The sequence below is a fragment of the Loxodonta africana genome, chromosome 7 (assembly GCF_030014295.1).
Source record: "Loxodonta africana isolate mLoxAfr1 chromosome 7, mLoxAfr1.hap2, whole genome shotgun sequence".
In the NCBI taxonomy this organism is placed as follows: domain Eukaryota; kingdom Metazoa; phylum Chordata; class Mammalia; order Proboscidea; family Elephantidae; genus Loxodonta; species Loxodonta africana.
In genome coordinates, this window is record NC_087348.1 from 66,405,858 (window position 1) to 66,432,453 (window position 26,596).

The 26,596-nt window shown below is 38.5% G+C and overlaps 1 protein-coding gene across 1 annotated transcript; it reads right to left on the reverse strand.

The window, feature by feature from the left end:
- Positions 1-3,190: 3,190 nt before the first annotated feature.
- Positions 3,191-22,698, reverse strand: C7H11orf58 (chromosome 7 C11orf58 homolog). The gene is made up of 5 exons (XM_003411990.4): positions 22,488-22,698; positions 16,081-16,164; positions 12,210-12,270; positions 10,436-10,545; positions 3,191-9,740 (listed from the first exon to the last, which is right to left on the reverse strand). The coding sequence occupies exons 1-5, from the start codon at positions 22,548-22,550 to the stop codon at positions 9,510-9,512; spliced, it is 549 nt and encodes a 182-aa protein (XP_003412038.1). The 5' UTR covers positions 22,551-22,698; the 3' UTR covers positions 3,191-9,509.
- Between the last annotated feature and the right edge of the window lie 3,898 nt (positions 22,699-26,596).

Sequence of the window (26,596 nt, forward strand, 5' to 3'; positions counted from 1 at the left end):
TACTGGACCTTCTGAAGAGCCTTGTAAAATGCACCTCAAAATTATTCACCTGAAGTATGAAAGAAGGGAGCATTTATCCTCCAGCTCAGGGACCCTATTGACCAAGGTTCGCCCATGAGGTGTTAAAGCCTTCACCCTTCCAGATCGTACATGATTCCACATGACTTCACACTGAAGCAGGATAAGTCCTGGGGGAGAAAGTGAAAGGTGTAGCTAAAATGAGATTCTGCAGCAGTAATAGCCGGAATAGAATGTGGGCCCACAGGATGTGAGGTGGAGAGCAAGAAGTATCTGACACAGAGCCTCTTTTCAACTATAAAAAAAAAAAACTTTTCAACTATGTGCACGGCAAATACCTTCTCCCACACTGTGACTTGCCTTTTCATTCTGTTCGTGGTGTGTCTTTTGATGAACAGATATTACTAATTTTAAGGTATTTGAGTTTCTGAATCTTTTCCTTTGTAGTTTTCAGTTTTGGGGGTTCTTTGTTTTACACTTTTCTTCCTACTTACATTAAAAAAAAAAACAAAACCTGTTGCTGTCGAGTTGATTCCGACTCATAGTGACCCTATAGGACAGAGTAGAACAGCCCCATAGGGTTTCCAAGGAGTGGCTGGTGGATTCGAACTGCTGACACTTTTGGTTAACAGCTGAACTCTTAATTACTTGTATACATGCTTGAAATTTTTCATAGTACAATGGTTTTTAAAGTCCAATTCAGACAAACTTAAAAGTTTAATCTCATATTTAATTCAAAGTCTTTCCCTTCCTCCAGTCCCCATTGACCAAGACTGGAGGACTTCCACCAGGGGGAAAGGGAGAAGGCTGGCATGCCTTTTCTTCCTATCTTTCTTCTGTTGCGGCTCCTCTGGGACTGAGGGACAGGGGGTCAGGTAGAGGGTAAGAGACAAAAGCCTCCTTACTTAGATGGAGCCACCGGTGGTTCTCTTTTGGCTGTTGGTGCTGTCTGCATGGCAGGCATTCAAATGCTGTTCTTTCGTGGGCATGGTCCCATGAAGAGAGCTTGAGCTCTCACTTGGCCCTCACTGCATCTTTGAACACCAAACCCTGGGAGTAGAAACTGGCTTCCTGGCACCCTCTCTCCTTGTCCTCTACTGGAGTGCTGCTTCCACCAGCCTCGTAGCTTCACAGTTCTCCAGGCAGGAACCAGGCACCAATCTCTTATGTTCATGTGTTTATGTAACGCCCCAGAGAACACTGGTCAATCTCTCCCAAATCCTCCCTCATTGTGTTCTGCTCTGGGTTCACCATTTTGCTCCAGGTGCCAGCCTAAACTCTCTCAGCTCAGCACACACCAGCCAGGAAGTGAAGTGTCAGTCTCCCATCTTGCAGATGCCTAATCCCATGTTGTTGTTGTTTTTAACCCTGTTTAAAAAGGCTTCCTGTACTTAAGTCATGAAGATGTTCTCCTATGGTATTTTCTAGGAACTTTATTGTTTTGCCTTTCAGTTAGATCTACAATCCCTCCAGGAACTGATTTTACATCAGGTGTGAAATGGGCATAAGATTTCATTTTTTTCCGATAGAGATATCCAATTTATTGAAGAATCTATCATTTCCTACTGCTATACAGTGCCAGCTTCATTATAAGTCAGCTAGAGTTGACTCTGACTCATGGTGACCCCAGGTATGTCAGAGTAGAACTGTGTTCCATATGGTTAATGGCTGATGTTTTGGAAGTAGATCACCAGGCCTTTTTTCTGAGGTACCTTTGGATGAACTCAAATTTCCAACCTTTTGGTTAGCAGCCAAGTGTGTTAACCATTTGCACCAGCCAGGGACTCCTGTTATAAGTCAAAGTATCTGTATATGTTTGAATCTACTTCTGGACTCTTCTATTGTATTGTCTATTTGCCTATTGCTGTGCCAATATTACACTATTTTATTTTACTGGTGGTACAGTGGTTGAGAGCTATGGCTGCTAACCAAAAAGTCAGCAGTTCGAATCCCCCAGCTGCTCCTTGGAAACCCCATGGGGCAGTTCTACTCTGTCCTATAGGATCGCTGAGTCAGAATCGACTCTACAGCAATGGGTTTTTTGTTTTGTTTTTTTTTTTTGGTTTATAGTAAGCTTTGAGACTCAGAAAAGCAAGTCTTCTATCTTGTTTTTATTCTTCACAAGTATCTCAGCCACTTTTGGTCTTTTGCATTTCCTTATAAATTTTAGAACTGACTCATCAAGTTTTACCTTCCCTCTGCCCCACTGGATTTTTTTTTAAGACTGCATTGCATGCAAATTACTTTGGGGAGATGCGTCTCTACAATATTTAGTCTTCTAATCCATGAGCATGTTATATCCTTCCATTTAATTAGGTCTTTTAAATTTTTCCCTCAAAAATATTTTATAGAAAAAAGAATTCTGCTTCTAGCAGTGGTGGGCAAGGTTGCTTTGAGTCAACTGTCCCACTGAGAACAAGTAGAAAGATACCCACCACCCACTGCTGTCAAGTTGATTCCAACTCGTTGCGACCCTGTAGGACAGAGTAGAACTGCCCTGTAGAGTTTCCAAGGAGCGCCTGGCAGATTCGAACTGCTGACCTTTTGGTTAGCAGCTGTAGCCCTTAACCACTATGCCACCAGGGTTTCCAAGTAGAAAGATAGGCTAAAATATATACAAAACAAAACCGTGGAGCCAAGACTCAGAGGAAAGGAGGAAAAGTAGGAAGCATGAGCTCAGCATTTAGTACCCCTTTCCCCCTGAGGGTGGATTGCTCCTTCCAAGAGCTGTGGCTGAGAGGCTGAGAAGCCGGTTAGGTCTTAGTTTCCAAGCAGCTGTTCTTTGCTAGCCCCCCCAAATAGTCTTACCTTGATTGTGTGTAGCTTAGGAGTCAGCCAAAGACCCAAGGGGTACCTTTATACTGATTTTTAGGGCTTTGCAGCTCACTCCTCTCAGTACTCTTCACTCCAAATCCTAGCCAACTTGACAGCCCTGAAGTCTGATCTGTTTCTCTCATCCAGTGACATGGCGGCTGTTTGAGCTCGTTTCCTTCACTGTGGTTTATGGTGACCTCAGGGAGAAATCTGAGTTGAATATAGGACTCACCTAATGTGATTCTCTTCTAGCAGTGGTTGGCTAACACAAATTTCTTTATCTTCAGTGGTTATTTTTTCCCCAATGCTTTGAAGATGTAGTTGTTTTCTAGCTTCCATTGTTTCTGTTGAGAAGTCAATTGTCTTATTTTTGCTCCCTTGAAGATGTATTTTTTTTTTTTTTTTCTGTCTGCTCCTGTCTTTGGTTCATAGCACTTTTATGATGATATGCTTAGGTATGATTTTGTGTTTATCCTGTTTGGGATTTGTAGAGATTCTCAAATCTGTGGGTGGATGTCTTTTTTCAGTTTGGTAAGATCCCCAACCATTACCTCTTTAAAAATGGATTCCTCTCCCACTCCCTATTGTCTCTCTTCTCTTTCAAGGACTCCAATTATATGAATGCTAGTTCTTTTCACTCAGTCCTCTATTTCTTACTTCTGGGAAGTAATACTTCATTATGCAGTAACCCATTGCATCCATGTGAGGATTTGACAAATCAATGTCTCTTACTGATGTTACTCAAATCCTCCTGTACTCTGGTGTAGTGGCATTTTTGACATCAGCAGTGACAAAACCCACAAACTTGAATTCAGACATAGTCACCTTTTATTTCAAGGACATAGGGCAAAAGATGTGGAAATTTTTCATGGTCATGAAGCTTAAATGTTTGAGTACAGGCTGCACTATGTGAATGATCAGTGGCAGATTCTGAGAGGCAACCACATGGCTTATGTATTTGGCATCCATATATGTGATATGCAGGGCCCTCTGAAGTAGGAGGACCAAAGAGGGGGCCCTCTTACCTGGGTCTAAGGTTAGGGCTTAATTTCAACACTGCTGACATTTTGGGCCAGATTTTTTGTTGTGGTCTGTTCTGTGAACTGTAGGGTGTTTAGAAGCAGTCCTGACCTCTAGAAGATGCACCCCCCCCCTCAATTGTGACAAAAATATCTCTAGATATTGCTAAATGTCCCTGGGCGGGGGGAGCAAAATAACTCTTGCTTAATACTTGCTTAAGGATAATACTTCAGATAAGAAAGACCCATATGGTAAGTTCTACTTGGAATTTAAGACCGATAGTCTGCTTGATAAAAGAAAGCACACCAGTTTAACCTGAGAACAAGTTATAATGTGTTGTATTATTTTCCTTTGGCTTTGACTATTTGGGAGCTCAAAGCTAAGATTCTTATCTAGTATATTAACTATATGAGCCTGTCTTCAGGATTTACCTTTTTAAAATAACAGTACCTTTGGAAATGGCTTCCCATGATTTGAAGAGATTGGCAGGCAAAATGTCTCCATATGAAACTCAGCCTTAGGAAGCAATGTCCTGGTACTGGTAACCACGCAAGAGGCACCATTTTCAGTGGTGGAGTTAGGCTCCTTGAAGCAGCTTTGAGGGTGGTGAATAGCAGTTATGGAAGTTGAAGAGGAAGAACAGGGAAGACATTGTTTGGCAAGTGTGGTGGGCATACCTTGTGGGAAACATACATGACGTACTCCCTTGGTTTTTCTCAAGCCAGAAATGATTGTGGGATGCTTTCTGAAGGTGGGGTGAGGAGCCGAAGTTCAGGAATCAGGCCAGTGGGGGTTCAAGCCACAGTTAATTTGGGTGTTAATATGTACTTCCAATTTGGAGATGGAAGAGTAAAATTTCTCTTCTCTTGGAAACCACACAAAAGCAACAAGGAGAATGAGAACAGAAGTGAACACCAACTTCAGCAAAACTAGGAGACATCTGAAGATCTTAACCATAATAAGCAGGTCAAAGTTGCAAAAGCATGACACCACATGAATGCCTGCTGCTGCAGGGCCTCAGAGAAAGCTAGCTAGTGTTTCCAGGTGGAGATATTAGCAGAACAGTCTGTCAGAGTGGCAAAGGTGAGAAGAGACACTGTATTGTGAATAGTCCTATAGCATCTCGTCTCCCCTGGCAGGGCTACAGTAACTCGCACACACAATCCTGGATCATGACAAAAATTTTTGCTATTCTGACCTCTCAAAGTGAAAATCCTACAAATACCTGGGAAGAACCTCGTTTAAAACTCAGTTGTCAGTTTTCCCCATTTAGGTAAATGGTAATTCCTTTCTTCCAAGTGCACATTCCGGACTCAAGTGCTACAGTCTTTCAGCATATTCTGTTGGCCCTACTTCCAAAGTGTACGTTTCTCACTGCTCCCACCATTACCACCCTAGTTCAAGTTCCTGTGCTCACCTAGGCTATCACAACAATCTAACTGTGCACTCCATTTTCATGATTGGATGTTTTTAAAACACAGCTGCTTAAGCTATATTAAATTATGCTTAAAAGTTAAAAAAAAAAAAAGGCAAGTTTCAACCTCAATTCTTCCAGTTTCCATTTTTATAGATGAAAACACTGAGAAAGCTTGTTCACACAAACAAAAAAATTATAGACACTTCACTCAACCCTCTGAACTCTTTTGGAATTATAAGCCAAAAATCATAGTGATCTTTCATCAAGAATTATTTTTAATAAACTTATCAGCTAACAGTTCACTTCAGTTTACTGATTTCATTGAGGACATATAACTGGAAACCACCTATCTTACAAAAGGAACCATTCAAGTCTCAACATCAACTATGTTTCAAGTTCATTCGGTTGTAGCCTTGGAGGTTTCTACTTGCAGGGACAAGTTAGCCATAGTGAGATCTGGGATGGCTGAAAGGTACTGCCTTTCTTTTTCCCCTAGCGGGAGAAAGGCTGCTGTGAAAGGAACAATAGGAAAATTTTTCCAGGCAATTGGTTTAGGAACAAGTACATATGGATGGTCAAGATCTCTACTAATTTTCTATTGAACCCCCTCACGTACCTCCAAAACAAAACCAAACCCGTTGCCATCGAGTTGATTCTGACTCATAGCAACCCTATAGCACGGAGTAGACCTGCCCCATATGGTTTCCAAGGAGCAGCTGGTGGATTTGAACTGTCAACCTTTTGGTTAGCAGCCAAGCTCTTAACCACTGCACCACCTGCGGTCAGGAGTGTGCATATTCATTTGAAGACTACTGGTTAACAATAGCAAATGCTGCTGAGTCAAAAATGGAGAGAACGGAAAAGTACTTTGTTTTGGCAACATGAGAATCACTGATTTGATGAGTTTTACATGCATTTGCTTTAAGGGTGGGTAGATGCCAAATTGGAGCTGAGGACTGAGGGGATGAAAATGAAGTAGACAATACAAGTTATGTAAATTGGATTTAGAAGGTGTGGAGACAGGATTGCAGCTGAAGCATATGTTATCTAGCAACAACTATTTAAAGATGTGAAATATTTAAGGAGCAAATGCTGACCTAAGAGGGTCAACAGACACAGAAGTTGAAGATTCAAGAGTCAAAAGCACTAGGTTTACAAGGTGCAAAGGTTTCATAGTGGCTGGAATCTGTTGAGCACTTACTGTCCACCAGCGTGCTAAACTTTTTACTATTTTATCTACTTCTCACAGTAAATGCATTAAGTAGTTGCTATTCTCATTTTACTGACAAAAGATCCAAAGAGATCAAGTTATGCTCAAGGTCACTCAGCTAATCACTCAGCAAGGCGGCAGCGCAGTACCTAGAGCACGGTGAACACTTCTCCAGGGCTGTGGAGTCTGGAGGTCTCCACTTTCTATGTAGGATAGAAGGTAAGGGCATATACATTAAGAGTCAAGAGGAAAGCGTCACAAGTTTGACAACAGTAGTTTTAAATAGCTGTTAGGGAGAATGGGAGAACAGTTGACTAGAGAAAACGTGGCAACAGTGTTGTGGTTGGTTAACATTAATTTTTAGTTATACTGATTTGTGCATTTGGTGCTCTGCAGGGGACTGGATATATCTAGGGTTGTTTTCCAGCATTGTGTAACACTGGGGAGGGTTATTTGGGATAGTGACAAGAGTGATACTGAATTGATAAAGTCAATGAAGCAGGTGAAAACAGACTGGCAATAACAGGTGAAAAGGAAAAGAAGTGTTATGGTCAGAGGTCAGGTTTTTAAATTAATGACTTCAGAGTTAAGGTTGTTTATGGATATTCAAAGTATCCAGGATGTGGCTGTGGTAGAGACAAAGTAATGAAACAAAAAGCCCTCTGAGTAGGAAATTGTCATTGAAGTCAACCAGGTAGTTGAAATTTTATTTCCCCCAAATTTACTTAAAGAATGTGACCTATATTTCTGCTCTCAACCAAACTACGGTTTAATCAGAAGCACAATCACTCTAGACTTTTTTCTGTGCCTTCAATTCTCCCAGATTTTAAAAATTACAGATTTGAGGACTTTTATCTACTAATGCACACAAAATTGGAATCTGTGTTTCAGGAAACATTCTTTTCAATAAAAAGACTGTTAGATCATTGATGTAAGAAAACACGAGTATAGGCAAACGTGGGAGAAGTGCATCAGTTGCACATTTCAGGTGTGAAACTATCAATGGCATGGAAAAGTTGCTGTGAAGTTTTTCACTGAACAGTGTGTCACTGCATGAAAATAATTTGTATTTTCCACCTGGTATTTTTCAGTGGGGATAACAAAATGCCATGCCATCAGTCTTCTGTTAATGCTTTTTTCAAAAAACAATGTTCACGCTTTAGAGACACCCATGATGATGTCTCTGGGAAACTAAGCCACATGGACCAACAGACCTAAATTTATTCCAACCCTGAATTCTGTCAGTGTCCAATAATACATGAATTAATTGAAATCAGAATTACTCAATTTGGAGATGAAGAAAAAAGGTCTTCCAGTGTAGTTATCATTTTCGAAGGCTCTTCCACTTACACATCAGAACAAAGACTTATAAATAACCCAGCATATTTAAACAAGGAAATAACAATACTTTTAAAAAACTTAATACTGGTCTTTCCCTCTTCAATTCTGAAACATAATCAGTCTTTTTCTATTTAAATTAGTTGCAATAAGCAATTCCACAGACTAGATATTTGAAACTCAGTAGCCAACCTAAAATTTGCTCAATGAAGCCAAACTTGTTCAAATCAATTCTTTGTTAAATGCCACGCGAACTGTCTACTATCTACCCATTCAACATTTTACTATATGGGGTAGCATCTATTTTAAAACAATGTGAGAAATGGGGGAAAAACCCTTGAGGGCCCAACATACAAAGAATATTTCAGATGGACTATATAAACCAGAAATCTCACCTGTTCTATTTGCTACTCTTCTAGCACTTTCTAAATTTCAACACAAGAATAATCAAAAAGAAAAATCCAACATATCAACACATATCTAAGCATCTAAACATACAGTCCGGTTCACAAATAGGTTTGGTTCAAGCCTTTCAACGCCCGTTAGAAATACCGTAATTTTGGACCCAATTATTCAAAGATCATTTGACTAGCCCATAATGCAGTCTGTGTTAATCTGCTGTGTGAATCAACCATGTAACAGCAGCAGATGATTCCAAACTTACTCCAACAGAAACTGCAATAAAATCAGAAAGTAATATTTTTTTTTTTTTAATAATTAGATGACAGTGCTGTATCAAGATAATAACACTGGGATAAAATGACGACAATCTTTAGCTTCTTGTTCAATAAGCCTGTTTCTCAATTTTTAGACGATGAGGATAAATGTTTTACAACCAAATGTGGGAAACTGCTTTCTCCTCATTAGGCCTTAGGGAGAAAATTAACTTTGGTCACATATTACCTCCAAAAAAAAAAAAAAAAAAAAAATCAGTTTTACATAATCCTAAATAGGTAGGACCAAATGATCACAGAAATGATTTCTTCTGTAAAAATTGAGCAAATTTTATAAAAAATCTAATATATGATGTAATTCAAATTATATAAAGATTGCTTAGGGTCATAATATTCCAAATTTATGACAGTTGCAGGTGCAACCTAACAAGTGTGGAAGTTCTTGCTCTCGTGTTCCTTGGTCCAAAAGAGTAGAGCCGAATCTGTTAAGAGTAAACTAAGTACCTAATCTTTTGCCAACGTTAACTTAGACTGTTACTGGGAGGAGAAATATCCATGATGAACAATTCCACTGTAACAAAGTATAATAAGCGTATTTTTCATGAACATATCACAGTATCAAATAAACTTTTTGTATAAGAGAAAAATATGAAAGAGCAAAAAACAACCGTCACAAAAAAAAATCACAAAACATTACCTGTTTCAAAAGTGTCTCCCCCATAACTGTATTAGAAGGGGTAAGAAGGTAAGGTTAGAGGGTTGATGATGCTAATATGAAAGGAAGCTGAGTACTGTTATTTATTTCTTATTTTATACAACTCTTACTCTTTACAAAAATGGTTATAGTCATGCCCATAAAAGTGTAACCCATGGCATCTGAAAGCGAACACTCTTTGTAATTATTTAAAAGGGCCTTTTTAAAAATTATAATACAAAGGTCTGTGCTCTATAAGCAGTCCTCCACTGTGCATTATAACAATAAGGCTGACTTTTAATACAAAGACTAAGTGTTTGGGAGTTATGACCCACTGGATTTAACAAACATCATTTTATAGTTGCTTTTTGCATCTTTTTTGCTTTTGGGATCCTCCGCTTCATCAGGGTGCTCAGCGGCATGCAGCTCTTCAGCGGACTCTTCTTTCTCTGACTCTGAGTCACTTGCGGAGTCATCTGGACTCTCCGGGTCCGGTGACTCATCATCATCATCATCATCTCCAGCCACATCACCTTCTCCATCGTGATCTTCTACCTAAAAACACCAACCAACAGGCTCTTTCTTTTTATAAACACAATCACCTACTACAAAAATAGGAAAAGACCCTAATTTTTGTGACAGATTTTTAAAAACAGCCCACTTACTAGCCATTAAATCAAAGGCTTTAATCTGACCAGCAGCTGTGGAGGGATGGACCAAGGACTGAGCAATCAGGCACCTCCATACTCATCCGTTTTATACACTGGGCCTTGAGAAGGATTCTGTTTTCAGAAAGATCTGAGGACTATTCACAAGCCTCTCCCCTCCCCCTAGTATAAAAACCTCTGTGTTATATCTTCCTGAAAGAAACAATATTTTTTTTTAAGTAAGTAAGGCAAGTTAATCACTGATCTTTATGTGGAAAACAGTTACCAGTGTTTTGCTATTTTATTTAGGTTAAAACTATTTTAACCTAACTTGTGGGCATGCTTATTAAGGACGGGCCCTAATAATTATGTAAGTCAAACTTACATTAAACTAGTATCAGAAAATATATTTATAAAACCCAAAAGATAACTCTTCAGATTATCTATGGAGAATCAGATGGGCATATGAAAATATTTTAAATAACTGTATAAAGAAAGCATTCTACACAGGATTCTTGATGGCTAGGGTAATTTGACAGTCAAGTGGAAATAAACGATATCAAACTGAAAACTGATTATCTCCCCAATCAAAATAATTACTACCTCACTGAAGCCAAGTCCACAATGTCGCCGATATCTTCCTGATAATTTACTGTCCATGCTTTGCTGATATTGAGACTCCAGTTCTTCATTAATTTTCTTGTCTTCTTCCCCTGCATGTCCAGTGTACTTTGGTTATGTTTCAGTCAAATTAATAAAAACATTTGATTACACAAAAAAACCCCATAATACAGATGCTGTTATATATTCAGGGCTGATTTCTTTAGTGTAAATAATTTTACAATAAATTCTGTGGACAAGTTTCTATATCCCAGGCTGTTACCTAACAGTCAATAAAATTACTGAAGGATGTATTTATGAATACTTCTTTGATAACTAACACTCTAAAGTACAAAAATGTTTAAATAAAAGACAAAGAACTTATAATTTCCTATTTGACAATCTAAACCAGACACAAGAATCTTGCAGAGTTGCATGAAGTTCAAATTAAGTATTAATTTAATTAAGTAATTAAACATTAATTACTAAGAATTTTGGATATTAAATATTTTAGCTTGCTTATATAGAAAAAAATTAATAATAATTTTTAATTATTAGTAATAAATGAGTGTTCTTCTAAAAGAGAAAGTTTCCTCCTGGTTACCTTAAAAAACCTCCAATAAACAAAAGCTTCTGTCTGAATAGAAACAGTGAAGGCAGGCAACAGTGTTCAGAAAAGAACTAAATAAAATGACTTAGTAATAGCTCTCCTTTATGCCCTTCTTTGCTTATCCAGCTTATCAAAGCAACACAAATTCAGTTAATTTTTATTTTATTATGCAACATTTGAAATTTTATATATATCCTGTTGTAAGTTATGAAGCACAACACTAAACACCTATAAACCTATCACTTAAGAACTAGAGCATTACCAGTTCTTCTGACATTTCCTGTGTATCACAACTTGTAAATGTAAAAGAAATTTCACTTTTTAATCACAAATGGTGGTGGCTCTGCATTATTTTTATTCACAAAGCTTCTAATTTTAAAAGAATAAATGCAGCAGTTAAATATTTTTCCATTCTGCAAAGCTCAGGGACACTTCGTCAATGCAAATCAATTTTAAATAATGGTTTTAACACCAGAAAAATAAAAACTCTTAATTTTGAAAATGTGCTACATACTGTAAATCAGTATAAAGTCAATTTCAGTAACCAGAAGTTTTGTTAAATACAATCTAGGTCATTACGCCATGCTCTCATTAATAATGCCCACATTTAGGGTCAATTTTAAATAGGAGAAAATTTCACTTTTCAGCTGAATTCAAATCTAAACTAATTTTCAGTTTTTATGTAGAAAATTTTTTCCTAAAAAAGAAATCTCTTCAGGCTCTGCAACTAGCTTATATTCTTAAAAAATTTCAGAAGAAAACTTAAGGAATAAACTAAAAAACTATCACAATATGCCAACTATAAGTTTTAGCAACTGTATTAAAATAATTAAAAAAATAAGAATATAAACTACACATACCACAGTTGGTAAGATGAGGCACAAAACATTGTTACAATTTATGTTCTGAGTCAGTAAAAATGAAGACAGAGGTTAGCCTCTTGGTTAGAATATCATATTGATATATACTCTCCAATCTTTTTAATCAAAGTACATACTAATCTTTATATGGTATATGTAACATGTTAACATCTGATATGTATCTTCTGAATTCCAATGTTTTAATCGTTAACACAATTAATTACAAAAGTGAGAATATCTCAAAATAACTACAGATATTTCATTTCAAATTTGGAACCTCTACTATAATTATATTTTACTTTCTCACCTGTTCGAAAGTGAGATGTTGATTTGTGATCTCCTATAACAAGACGGCCGGTGTGTTCTTTCTATAATAAGGTAGAAAACGTATTAGAATTTGAGACCATTAATTTAACATAATTACTGGGTGTCCACTATGTGCCTGACTCAAGTCCAGGCCTTTGGATACAGTGAAACACACTGAATTAAAAAGACTAAGAGCCCTGTCTTTATGGAGGTGGAGGTAGGGAGGGGAGACAAACAATATACGTAATCAAGTAAATACATTATTAGTATGTTATGAGGTATTAAGAGCCATTTAAAAAATAAAAGAAATAGAGCAGGGAAAAAAGATTAGAAAGTACAGAGTGAGGATAGGGATCAGGCTGGAATTTTCAATGGAATGGATAATCAGGGTAGATGGGAACACATTTGTTTAAGGGCACAGGGCTTAGTCATACAGATATCGACTAGGGAGAAAAGTATTCCAGATACAGGGATTCAGGGAACAGCACTGCACTATGGCAGTGGTTCTCAAAGTGTAGTCCCTAAACCAGCAGTACCATCCATCACTTGGGAACTTGTTGGTAATGTAACTCCTCTGTTTCCAACATCTCCCACCCCATCTACTAAATCAGAAACTTAGGGATGGAGCCCAGTATTTTAACAGGCCCTCCAGGCAATTCTCACGCACTCTGAAGTTTGAGAACCAGCGCCTACACAAGTTCATCTGGGAGTATTCAACCAGTGTGCTAGACGCAGAGAGTAGTAGATGGGCGTGCGTGTGTGCATGTATGCGTGTACGTGCACTGTCATCTAGCCAAATACATCATTCATATATAATTCATTCTATGTGGATAAAATCTTCTGTTTAGGTCTATATTTTAAGGTTTCAAGTATTATAAAATTTTGGTTAATCAGAATTCTGAAACACTAGCCACAGAAGCTTTAGAAAGCAGGGAAAAGTTTAACTCTTTCCTCCAAAACCCAAAGATCTACCTATACCTAAAATCTATTACATCAAATATAAGTAGGTTTTCTTCTCTACCCAAAAGGTAAATACACAAATATTTGTTTTATTGTTTTTTTTCTTTTTAAATCTATTTTAGTACCACAATGTTCAGCAACAACAAAGAAAGAAAAAAGTAGGAAACCTACAATAATCAGGCAAATGTGACCAAGCAAAAATAACTGTTTGTTATTACAGGAATCTATGTGCAGGACTGAAGGAAAAACTTAATTTCCAGTCCAGTTTTATTTGCTAACAAAAAAGATGCAGAAACAAATCTAGATTTACCTTTCTTATCAAATTTACAAAGTCATTCTAAACAGTTATTTAAAATAGTCTATTCATTAAATCTTTAAAAACTCCTATCAATTATGGAGCTTACAAAAAGCATTTTGGGATAGCTTAAGTAATTTACAATGTATCACAATCAAAGAGCTAGCTCATTATTATTTGATTTCAATAAACTCCCAACCTCCAAGTGTCAAAAAGAACAGATTTAAAACAATATAATAATATAAAACATAAAAATAAATCTGATTCAAAGTTATCAACTGATGCGGTCTCAATCACTCAGTTTATCAGTTCCTTTATCCACTCTTTATGACCCACATTTATTTTCATAAGGTAAAGAAATAATTCACTAAAACGCAAAAGAGTGATGGTGAGATTATATGTGACTTTGCAAAACAACCTTAACTAATCATCTGTAAAGGTACCAGAGTAGCAAGTACTCCTGTTGTGAAATAATGGCAGGCAAATAAATTCTTCTGACACAAAGACATTGCTGAAAAACTTCAAGCACTGATGCTTATTGTCTCACATGCCATTAATACACAGGCATATTAATTATTCAATGCACTGCTGCTTCATATTGCAGAACGGACACCCCATTAACAAGATTTACATACACACAATGGCATCGAGTTATTCTAGGATGATGATGATATTGCTTTCTGCGCTCTCCCAGCTGGTTCTTCCTGTGACCACTAAAATATTCATGGTGGCTGGCTAGGATCAGGAATATACTTATTCTGGCTACGAAACAGAATAAATTTAAATAGTCCACTTGAAGATCAAAGCTGTAACCCCGGCTTCACTAGCAAATTTAACGTATGCTAAGCAGGATTACCACTGGTAGCCAAATTTCTACATTTTAAGTTAGGATGCTCTTCCTGTATTTGTTTGAAGACTTTTTATTCTACTAGGCTGAACATATCCCCTCGACTATTACTTTATGTATCTTTAGCAAATTCTTCATTTGCAAAGAACCAAGAGAATTACAAATTGAGAAATCTGAATTTAAACAGACATGAATGCTTCCTTTGTATGGATCTGAACGTTTTACATGACCCCTCCCCACCCCACCAGCTTAACTCTTCATCTTTTCAGATTTTGAGCAATTCAATTTCTGGGAAGTTTTCTCACAGCTAAGCCAGAATCACATGCCCCTTCTCTGTGATTCCATAGCAATACGACATAGACTACGTGCATGGCTCTTTCACAGCTATTAGAATTCTGTATTGTTAGTATATGATTTCCTCCATTACATGATGGCTCTAAACATGTGTTATCAGGCTATGTAACCACAGGACCTAGTACAGTGGCTGGCATGTAGCAGTTAATATTGTTGGTAAAATACATGAATGTGTTCTCATGTGTATAACAAAAACGAAGGACAGAATATCATTTTAAGGTTTTTATGAGAGAAAAAAAACTTCCCGTTTCATCCAAATTTGATCTGTATAGGAAGGCTACTGGAACAATGTTAGAAAACTGATTTTACTTGCTTATAATACGAAAGCTTGTTTCAGTAGGCAATGTTTTTCTGGCACTTCTATTTTATACCTTCTACGAATCCCACATTCTATGAAGTCAAAGTGACCAGACATAACTCAGGGGTGGTTTTCTGCGTTTAAAGCGAGCTCTGAGTCATAAATTCTGACTTCCGAGGTCCTTTACAGTCCCCTTTCCCGGCACACAGCCCCGGCTTGAATAACAACATCAGCAACCACTGATTAAACCCAGCCATGTGCCCAGCCCTGTGTTAAGAGTGCTTCGCGCAGAACCTCAACTTTATGAACTCAGAACTTGTATCTCCGTTCCATAGATGAGGAAGCCTGCTGGAGAGCTGCATAATCTACCCAAGCTTGCGCAGCAACTGGGCAGCGCAGCCAGAATTGGAACCCAGACCCGGTTCCAAAGGCTTTGCTCTTACTTTCTGAGGTCTGGACTGTCCCTAGCCCCTGCGGCAGCCGCTCTCCCTTGGGCTCTGGTTGGGACCCCTTTCGGGCCCAGTAGGGTCTCTGTGGTCACACAGGAGTGTATCCCATTTAGCTGTGGCTGTATATTAATCAAACTGAAAGGCATTTTAAAATACAGTAAAGGTATTTTAATTAGGTTTTTGATAAAGGATATTCCTTAATTACTACAGGGTCGCTTTAAGTGGGAATCGACTTGACAGCAACAGGTTTTGGTTTTGTTTACTACTTCGAGGGCTAGAAAACCCAAAAACCTGATGTCATTGAGTCATTTCCAACTCATAGTGACCCTGCAGGACAGAGCAGAGCTGTCCCGTGGAGTTTCTAAGGAGTGCCTGGTGGTTTCGAACTGCTGACCCTTTGGTGAGCAGCCATAGGGAGCTATAAAAATGACAGACCTACCAATTGGCTTGGGACAGAGATCTCTGTTCCTACAGAATAACTTGTGTAAAAATATCTTCTACCAGAAACTATAAATTTTACTTACTCGGTTAGGTCTGTTAAATCTGAAGTCAAAAGTAATTGTGCAGAATAGAAAACAGGATCTATGTGGAGTCAGTCCTTACTTGACATACATGAAAACATACATATTTTCACAGAAAAGATAAAGATGTATATGATCTGATACTTACCTTTCCTGCTCCCATAAGTCTCAAGAACTTTTGTTTTCTCTCTTCATTACCTAAGTCTGCTGCCTCCCAATTGCTAGATCCAAGCTAGAAAAGAAATTAGCCAGATTAATTTTTGTACATAAAAACAAGTTAAAAAATTTAAAGTATACCCTGTAACTAAGTTTTTTGGTTTTTTCTGTCAGTTTTAACTAGAAACAGGGTTGTTGCTTGGAAATTAAACATATGCATTACATTCAGATTAAAATATACTGGTTTCCTACTACCTCAAAGCAAATCCTTTAGCTCTCTGCAGTCAGAGCTGTGGTTCTCAAACATGTGATTGCCTGAGAATCACCTGGAGGGCTTGTTAGAACAGACTGCTGGGCTCCACCCCCAGGGTTTCTGATTCAGGGGGTATGGATTTCTAAAATTCCTATGTGATGCTGCTGCTCATGTGGAGACCACACTTTGAGAATCACAGCCCTGGAGCCTTGCAGGGCCCTAATGTACTTAGTATTCTGAACCCTGAAGCCTGCATAGTTGTTAGTTGAAGTGAAAAATTCTGGCTTTAGTGACATTCTAAACCAGTTGCCATTGTTGATTCCAACTCATGGGGACCCCATATATGTCAGAGTAAAACTGTGCTCCATAGAGTTTTCAGTGGCTCATTTTTCAGAAACAGATCACCAAGCCTTTCTTCTGCGGTGCTTTTGGGTAACTAGAACCTCCATCTTTTCAGTTAACGGCTGAGCACATTAACCATCTGCACCACACAGGGACTTCAGTGATATTCTAAGGGACAGTATACCATCAGGGTCCACTGGATCCAATTTTAGTTTTTGAGTTTCTTTCTTCAGCAGTTTTAATTATACGTAAGGACTGGTATTTCATAAATTTTCCTCATTCTTAGAGGTCTTCCAAATAAAGGGAAAATTTACTTATTTTTTACAAGGGCTGAATAAAATTCACTCTATCTTGCAATTATCAAATAGGTCCACTGGACCCTTTTATAAATTTAAGTAATATTATGGAATCTCAGTGATATTTTTCCCTACAGGCTGAAACAAATACCAGAATAACTTTATTATAATTCATCAATTGTTCCCAACTATGCTAAAAATGACTAAAGTAAAAACAGAATGGAAGAATATTATTCTGTTGCCCAAAGTATTACATCATCAACTTTCAAAAAGGACACCACATATCTATTGTCTGCTTTTAGCTTTCAATACAGTTGCGAATTCAGAATTTTTCCTTTTCCACCCATATTGGGAAAGAGAAGAAAACTGGTGAGGAAGGCATTTCACAATTATTAGATGAATCAGAATGTAAATGCAAAATGACAGACAGTAGCACTCTATACAAATGATGATGGTGAAATTAACTATATAAGCAAAATTCTCAGATAGTGAGTCCTTGAATGGTGAACTACAACTTTTCTCCAACTCAAGAATCCAACAGGAGACAAAAAAGAAATATGATACTCTCATCCAGCAAGTCATTCAACAGGAAAGATTTCATCTTGCAGAACTTTGCAACGAGTGCATGGACCATCCTGCTCTATTTCATCTTTTCTGTTTGTGCCACAAAATTTACTTGATATGGTTCATATGTGGACAAATGCTAAGGGCAGGTGTATATACAAAGGTGACTGGAAGGAAATAGATGTCAAAATGAAAACATTCACTGGACTGATAATTCTAATTGAGCTTATAATCTAAGAATGAAAATGTTTTGCAATTATGGAGCGAAGATGTCAACTCCCTCTGACAAAATTATAAGCAACCATAGGTTTCAAAAAATCTTCAAATATTATGTTTTGATGATGCAAATACAGGAACCAGAAGCAATGCTACAGCTAAAACCTATTAAATATGGATTTGAAATATAAAATTATGTTCTAGGTTCACAGATGACAGCTGATGAACAGTTGTAGAGGACAGTGCCTATTTGGGATATATATACTCCATTAAAATCAGGAAAATGAGGAACAGATATTTGGATTTGCTATGGTTAGATTCAAAAGATAATTTCTAATAGTTTTTTTTTTTTTTTGCCATCCCTTTATTCTTCTGAAAATTGTTTGTAAAAGACTAATAAAATACTATTTTTTCTTGGTAGGAATCCATGGGTGGTGCAAATGGTCAAGTGCTAGACTTCTAGCCAAGAAGCTGGCGGTTCAAACCCACCCAAACCAAAAAATCCATTGCCGTCGAGTTGATTCCCACTTACAGCAACCCAGCGGCACCTTAAAAGTAAGGCCTGGCAATCTGCTTCCGAAAGGTTACAGCCTTGAAAAACCTATTGAACTGCTCTACTCTGCACATGCGGAACCCTAGTGGTGTGGTGGTTAAGAGCTCAGCTGCTAACCAAAACGTCGGCAGTTCAAATCTACTCCTTGGAAACCCTATGGGGCAGTTCTACTGCCCTACAGGGTCACTATTAAGATGGAGCTGACTTGACGGCAACTAACAACAACTCTGCACATGGTGGGGGGGCATAAGTTGGAATCAGCTCAGTGGCAACTAACCACATTTTTTTCTCAGTATGAGTTAAATAAAGCATTTGTACCATACTGAACCCACTTGTGGTTCTTCTAAATTCTTTTGGGGAGGAGGGCACTCATACACTTTCATGATTTTGACTACATAATTTCAAATCTCTACCTCCTTCCATCTGACTGCTCATATATTTTTATAGATTATTTAGTTCATAAGTATTTCTGGCTCAATATAGTAAAAAAGAAGGTAGTCAAGCTTCAGTTCTGGTCTGGTTCTTACTAAATCACTTGCTCTGTGAGCCTGGAACTGGCACTCAACTTCTTAGTTTTAATTCCTTACCTACATAGGAAAAAACCCAAACCAAACCCATTGCTGTTGAGTTGATACCTACTCACAGGGACCCTAAAGGACAGGATACGACTGCCCCATAGGGTTTCCAAGGAATGCCTGGTGGATTCAAACTGACAACCTTTTGATGTCCGCTGTAGCTCCGAACTACTGTGCCACCAGGGATTTCTTATCTACGTAGAGAGGTTTCTTAAAAGACTGCCTTGAGAATAATAACACCTAACAGTTGTACAAGGAGCCCTAGTGGTGTGATGGTTAAATACTTGGCAACTAATGTAAAGCTTGACAGTTTGAACCCTCTGTGGGAGAAAAGACCTGATGATCTGCTACAGTAAAGACTGCAGCCTAGGAAACCCTATGGGGTAGTTCTACTCTGTCATACAGGGTCGCTATGAGTCAGAATAGGAGCCCTGGTTGTGCAATGATTAAAGCACTCAGCTGCTAACTGAAAGACCGAGGTTCAAACCCAGCAGTCACTCCACCGGAGAAAAAACCTGGCAATTTGCTCCCATAAAGATTACAGTCTAGGAAACCTTATGGGACAGTTCTACTCTGTCCTACAGGGTCGCTTTGAGTTAGAATTGACTCAATGGCACACAAAAACATTAGCTGCACAGTATTTTACAACTCACAAATTACTTTTCCCTTACATTCTTTCAAAAAAAGCCTTTCTTCCAATAGCCTATTTAACAAATAAGGACACTTACAGGCTAAGTAACTTGCCTAGATCCTCTGGCCTTAAGTCCTCTACTCTTTTCACATCATACTGTAAATCAAACAGTGTATGTGAAAGTATTTATGAACTACAGTTTGAAAATGTATACAATTAAAAACAAAAGACTAAAATCCAAAACTTTCCCCAAACTCTATTTCTATTAAAAGAACAAACATCCTCAATGTCTTTACATAAACAACCCTACCATCTACAATTTCACGTCTTAATGTTTCCTTCAATTATTCAGTGCTTCTTGTTCTTTCTTTCAAGGACCGTAAAGTACTATAGCAACTATCCTGCCCAAATGCTGCATTCTGAAAAGCACATGGGTACCTGGTAAATTCTTAAAGAGCTCTCTACCAGTTGCTAAAATTAATCTCCAACTCCTTTAAAAAAAAAAACAAAAAAAAACTTCAATTTCTCCACTTTAATCAAACCAGTGGAACGATTTTTAAGGGCTGTGGTGATTCAGAGTTAGAATTCTTGCCTCCCATGAAGGATACCCAAGTTTACTTGCTGGCCAATGCACCTCATTATGCACAGCCACCACCCATCTGTTAGTGGAGGCCTGGGTGTTACCAGCCATGCAGGAGTCACCATGAGCTGGGTGCCGACTCACAGCAACTAACAACATCCTAAAACCCTTGACTTGAAATATACCCTAGTAGCTCTTACTTACAATCTACTTACACACTGTCAGCATTTTCCTAGAGTTCTATTCTGTGATTTAATGTATCGTTTTAACAGCTTTTAAAATATTTTGTTACCCCCAATTAACACATAAGGTGAGCAAAGAAAACTTCGATTATCTTTTACATGCAGTGGATGCTCACTAGAAACTGATGACCAACTACTCATTATAATTAGTTGATTTTCTTCAATTTAGATTTATACTTCATAAATACATTCAAAGTATTTTTACATATTACTTTTAAGATTTTTTTTGAAGTTGTATTTAAAGATAACCCCCAATTACCAGTAAAAGTAATAAAAATTCATGACAAGAAACTGACCAAAAAATCACTATCGAGGGACAAGTTACTGTATTGCACTATAACATTAGCAACGTAATCATTTTTAGATAATGTTTGAAGGTCTTAGACCCTAATCTTGAATTGAAACTGTAACTATCTCCTTCAAAGAGAATATGATTTTAGGATTGGACAAAGTCTTAAAAGTCATCTATTTAAACTGATCCCATCAGAGGCTGCAGAGACTTAATGCCTTAATCTCTTTTAACTTTCTGTTAAATTACATAATAGCACTTGGAGTTTTCTGTTAGTTTAAAGGATTATTTATCTGAGTCTAGCAAAACAGGTGTCTGATATGCTAGCAATCCAGTTACAGTTAACAATAACCAGGAGGAAACAGTGTAACAGCTTTTACCAGCCAGCTTACTCAAAAAACCCAGATAAACTAAGAAGTACTAAATTACGTAAAAAGGTCTAAAAGGTAGTAAGCCAGTAGCAGGGAGAAACAGCTCACTGGATAACAATTCATCCCCAAATCTTTACTGATTACTGATCTTCCTGAGGAGCTAAATCAATTTCCTTAAAGACCCTTGGGGAAACCCTTGTGGTGTAGTGGTGCGACGGCTGCTAACCAGAAGGATGGCAGTTCGAATCCACCAGGTGCTCCTTGGAAACTCTATGGGATGGTTCTACTCTGTCGTATAGGGTCACTATGAGTCCGAATCAACTTAACGGCAGTGGGTTTGGTTTTGGGTTTAAACATCCTTACTGTTCAGATCCTCACCCTACCTTCCACCCAAAGAGGGGTAGGTGGGTCTTAACAGCATCTCACTTAAAAAACTGATAGCACGACTACTATCCAGTAAGCCTTTTTGCGGTTCATGTAAAATACTATGGGAGGTACTGCACTTACGTTATAGAAAATAAAGACCTCTACACATTCAGATACTGATATGCTTTCGACAATAACAGAAAGAAAACTAAACATGGCCTCTCCAGTGAAGCCTTCCTTAGCTCCACTTCCTCTCTTCCCCCTCAATAATTTACCCATCAACGTTCCTACAGCATTTTTTGTGTAAAGGACCTAGTTTTACGTTTTTAGTTACTTGTAGTCTCCATGACACTGCGCTAGGACCTAGGTCAAATATACAAAAAGCACTACACTTACTAACTTTAAATCTTCAACACCTGGCACGGCAATAAATATTTAATAGGCTACTTTAAGGAATGAATGGTTCGCTATTTAAACTGACAAGCTGGGGAGCGGTGGTGAGGGAAGGGAGAATGAGGTAGGAATTTGACATTAAAACGGGCTTCTAGTTCCCACCAACTTAGACCTTATCGCCATACACCAGTACGAAGTTAATTCTCTGGTACAATTTCTGGTTCTCGGTTTACTCTTGACAGTACAGTTAGTAACTGTCAATAACATACTGCAAAAATAATCCCGGCTGGAAGATATGTTCCAATCTGCACGAACATCTTGACACTGTCAAAGGAGCATTTTAAATCTAAAACGGGGAGGCTCTTGCCGTTTCTATCTACACTAGAAAGGCCTGAGAACAAGGCTTTATCGGCTCTCAAATACGCAAATACAAGATCCTTTGACTAAGCTCTTTCACTTCTCGACCCTCTCGCGATTTCTTCGATCCCCTCCCCCCCGCCCCCGTCCCCCTTCTTACGCAGGTCTCTGATTCTTGCGTGTGGACCTCTCCAAACCTTTCGACTCTAACTAAAGAAGGGAGTCATTTCTCAAGTCTATCTTTTGGTTCCATCCCCTCAGCCCTCCCCCTTCGGGCCACCTCAGGCGCTTCCTCCTTCATCCACCCCCTCCAGGCCTACCCCAGCCTCTAGTAGGCCTCAACCCTCATCCACTCCGCCATTATTATTTACATCGTCGTCTGGGGAGGCGGAACGCTTCACCCCATGCGGGTGGGACTCCCTGGCAGCACTCATCGTTGTGGAGATCCAGACGGGAAATACCGAACCCACTCGCCGTTCTCCTCAGCCGTAGCGACAGCACCCTGCAATCTACCACCGGCCCAAGCAGCAACTCTCCCGAACGCAGAGCTCCACCGGGCCTTCTCGGCCATAGACGTCACTGCCGCGGCCCCTCGCCACCCCGGAGCACTCTGGGAGTTATAGTTTTGTAGCTCACTCCACACCTGCCTGACAAAGGAGATGGATGAGTAACTAAAACTACAACTTCCAGGAAGCCTAGCGGCATAGGTCGCGCACTGCGGCGGGCGTGCCCACCGAACCTCCGCCTTCTTTGGCTGGCGACGAGAGCTTTCCCGCGGAATGGTATGGCGGTGGACGTTGGTTGAAAGCTTCGTCGGCGCAGAAAGAGATTTATATTGGGTTTATCACATTTCACCGTGAGACGCTGCGCCGTTGGCCAATGCATCCATCGTAATTAAGCACCTACGTTTAAATGTAATGTTATTTGAGGCTTATCGGATTCTTTAGAGTGCCATTCCCGCAGGACAAAAAACCTTAAAAAAAAAAAAAAATGGCTGCCACCGTTCCCTAGTCTTTGATGTCTGTTCCTAGCAGGGGATTTCTAAGTGGCCGGCGGCGCCTCTTTCTGGAAGGTTCTGACGAATATCCCACCCATTTCTCACTCTTAACCTAAGCCAAAGTCCACTTGAGGGAATTCTGTATCCTTTCTGAGGTGGTTCGACCTCGCTGCTGATGTGTAGGCATGGTATCTGGGCTTTCACCAAGTGAAGTTCATCTCTGCCAGAAACCCCTGTATCTCTTTTCATTTTTTTGTTCAGGTGAAATAAAATTAACCATTTTAAAAGCTACAATTTAGAGACCTATAGTACTTTCCCAGTGTTGTGAAACATTATCTAGTTTCAAGACAATTTCATCACCCCAAAAGGAAACTCTGTACTTAACCATTAAGCAGCACGATTCCATTACCCACTTCCGCCAGACCGTGGTGACCACTTGTCTACTCAGAAAGCCCTATATCTTGCTGCAGTTGTCAGGGCGTCTGAACCTGGCTGCCTTCAGCTATAGAAAATATTCAAAGCCCTATATCTTGCTGCAGTGTCAGGGCGTCTGAACCTGGCTGCCTTCAGCTATAGAAAATATTCTGGCAGGAGCCTTGTCCTCGGTTTTTCTGAAGCTTTCTGACTTTGATCAAAGATTGGATTGATTTATTTAAAAGCGAAAATCAGTAAATGGTATGACACCACAGATCTACTCTGATATTGGGAACTGAGAGTAGTCTGTGAAACAATGCTTAAGTACTAGCTTTTTTGAACTTGGTAATTTCTACAGTTTGACTGTCTGTGCAGAAATATTTCTTTCCTAGATTTCAGATGAGGCCGTGAACCTTTAATAGCACTGTGACCAGTGGATGACAGTTTTTTAATTTGTGTAGTCATGTATCCAGATTCTGCTCCTTTCTTTTGGAAACAGAGGATTAAGATAATAATAGCACTAGGATAATATTAAAAAAAAGATTTTGAATTGAGTTATATTTTATAAGTGTAGCCAAACAAAGGGAAACTTAATCTATTATTTCTGTGGTAAAAATTTGTAAATCAAGTCAGGAGTGAACTCATGTTGAGAGAAAACACTTTTGGAAATAGTTACTTCCTCCTTGCTATGAATTAAAATATTTTGCCTACTTCATGATTCGACTGCGGTTCTGTAGATATCATTACAACGAAATGACACCTAAGTTACGTCCAGTGTGTCTGACAAATTGTAATATGTATAACTTAGAAGTCTTTTCTATATAAGCAATAAACAAATGGGATGGCTGAAAGGTAATTTAGACTGCTAACAGAATTCTGAAATAAAAAGGACTGTCAACAGGGTTGGGTAGTTACTAAAAAGTTTGTCATAGTCATCTAGTGCTGCTGTAACAGAAATACCAGAAGTGGATGGCTTTAACAAAGAGAAATTAATTTTCTCACAGTCTAGTAGGCTACAAGTTCAAATTTAGGGTGCTGGCTCCAGAGGAAGGCTTTCTCTTTCTGTTGGCTCTGGAGGAAGGTCCTTGTCATCAGTCTTCCCTTGGTCTGGGAGCATTTCAGCGCAGGAATCTCAAGCCTAAAGGATGTGCTCTGCTCCTGGTACTTTTTTCTTGGTGGTATGAGGTCTCCGTGTCTCTGCTTGCTTCTCTCTTTTATATCTCAAAAGAGGTTGGCTTAAGACATTATCTAATCTCATAGATCTCACCAATATAACTGCTGCTAATCCATCATATTACCTCATAGTAATAGGATTTACAACACAAATCACATCAGATGATAAAATGGTAGAAAATCATGCAATACTAAGAATCATGACCTAGCCAAGTTGACAGATATTTTAGGTGGACATGATTCAGTGCATGAGATAGTTCTAACTATACTAACTGATGAAAATCCAGAAAAGTTTAATGGGCTAGCAACATGTCTTTTATTTCTTCACCAGAATTGTTGGCACCTGGATGGCTAAACCTTCAAGCTATCATAGAACAAGATCACAAGCCAAAAAGTAACATAGGAAATAATAAAGACTGGATCACTTTATGAGATTTTGCCCAGTTTAATATACAGAAGCCTATAGGTAAGGATGAAATTATACAGTGTTATAGAATGGTAATGCATATGTGGCACAGAAACCCAATAATGCTGTTCTTCCTTGTATTATAAAAACAAAAAGATACTCTATTACAAGTGGAACTTTGAAATATTTCATCTCTACTTTTTTGTTTCTGTAGTTTCTAGCACAGTTCCTGACTCAAAATAGTCAATAAGTATTTTTGAATTAATTTACATAGTGTAACAGTAGCATCTCATATGAGGCCTAGAAACTAAGTGATGACTGTCGTTTTTTGGGTTGTAAAGACAAGGAATGGAGAGTCTGTCACTAATAGAACTTTTAAATACTTTCTTGAGGTTAGAGACCATGCTTTCCTAATTTTTTGTATACCCCATGTTTAGCACATAGTAAGCAGTCATAAATATTTGTTCAGTACATACATTAATATTTCAATCAAATCATGACTGAACATAAGCTATAGGATACTAATAACATAGTTAACAAACATAAAGAGGAAATAAAAAAGCCAAAGGATGTGCTCTGTACAGAAAATCTGCTGCTGTGTTACGTGAGACTAAATAAAAATTCCTAGACAATAATCAGAGCCCTGGTGGTGCAGTGGTTAAGAGCTCAGCTGCTAACCAAAATATTGGCAGTTTGAGTCCACCAGCTGCTCCTTGGAAACCCTATGGGGGAGTTCTACCCTGTCTTATAGGGTTGCTTTGAGTCGAAATCCACTCGACAGCAATGAATAGACCAAATAATCATAACTATCATTTACTGAATACCTACCATGCACCGTATACTTTGCTAGGTGCTTTTTATAATGATGTCAAAGCCTCACAACAGTTTGTAAGAGTGTTTAAAAATAAAAACAAAAAACAACCAAACCCATTGCTGTTGAGTTGATTCTGACTCATAGTGACCCTAAAGGACAGAGTACAGCTGCCGCATAGGGTTTTAGGTGAGTATATATATATATATGTAATAAAGCTCAAGAAAAGTTGAATAACTTGCTCGAAATCATATAGCTTGTGAGTGACTATGCTGAGATTTAATACTTTAATACTTAAGACTCTCCAGCTCCAAAGCTGTACATTCTCCATTGTGTCAATATAGCAACATTTATATAGGAAAACCCTGGTGGAGTAGTGGTTAAGTATTACAGCTGGCAACTAAAAGGTCAGGAGTTCAAATCCACCAGGTGCTCTTTGGAAACTCTGTGGGGTAGTTCTACTCTGTCCTATAGGGTCGCTGTGAGTCAGAATTGGGTTTTTTTTTTTTTTTAAAGCATGTGTCAGGCAGCGTGCTAAATTTGAGATCAGAATGAATAATATATAGTCCTTCACCTCAAGGAATTTACAGCTTGGTGGGGAAGGAATGATTAAGTGGCATGAGTAAATTACAAATAAAATGCTATGGGAGCAGAGCGGGGGAAAGGGGCGTGTATTCAG

Coding starts and splice junctions, on each gene's coding strand:
- C7H11orf58 (XM_003411990.4), bottom strand. CDS start 22,550: ATGAGTGCTGCCAGGGAGTCCCACCCGCATGGGGTGAAGCGTTCCGCC. Junction 12,271..16,080: donor GACTTATGGGAGCAGGAAAG/GTAAGTATCAGA, acceptor ACCTTATTATAG/AAAGAACACACCGGCCGTCT. Junction 10,546..12,209: donor AACATCTCACTTTCGAACAG/GTGAGAAAGTAA, acceptor CTGGACATGCAG/GGGAAGAAGACAAGAAAATT.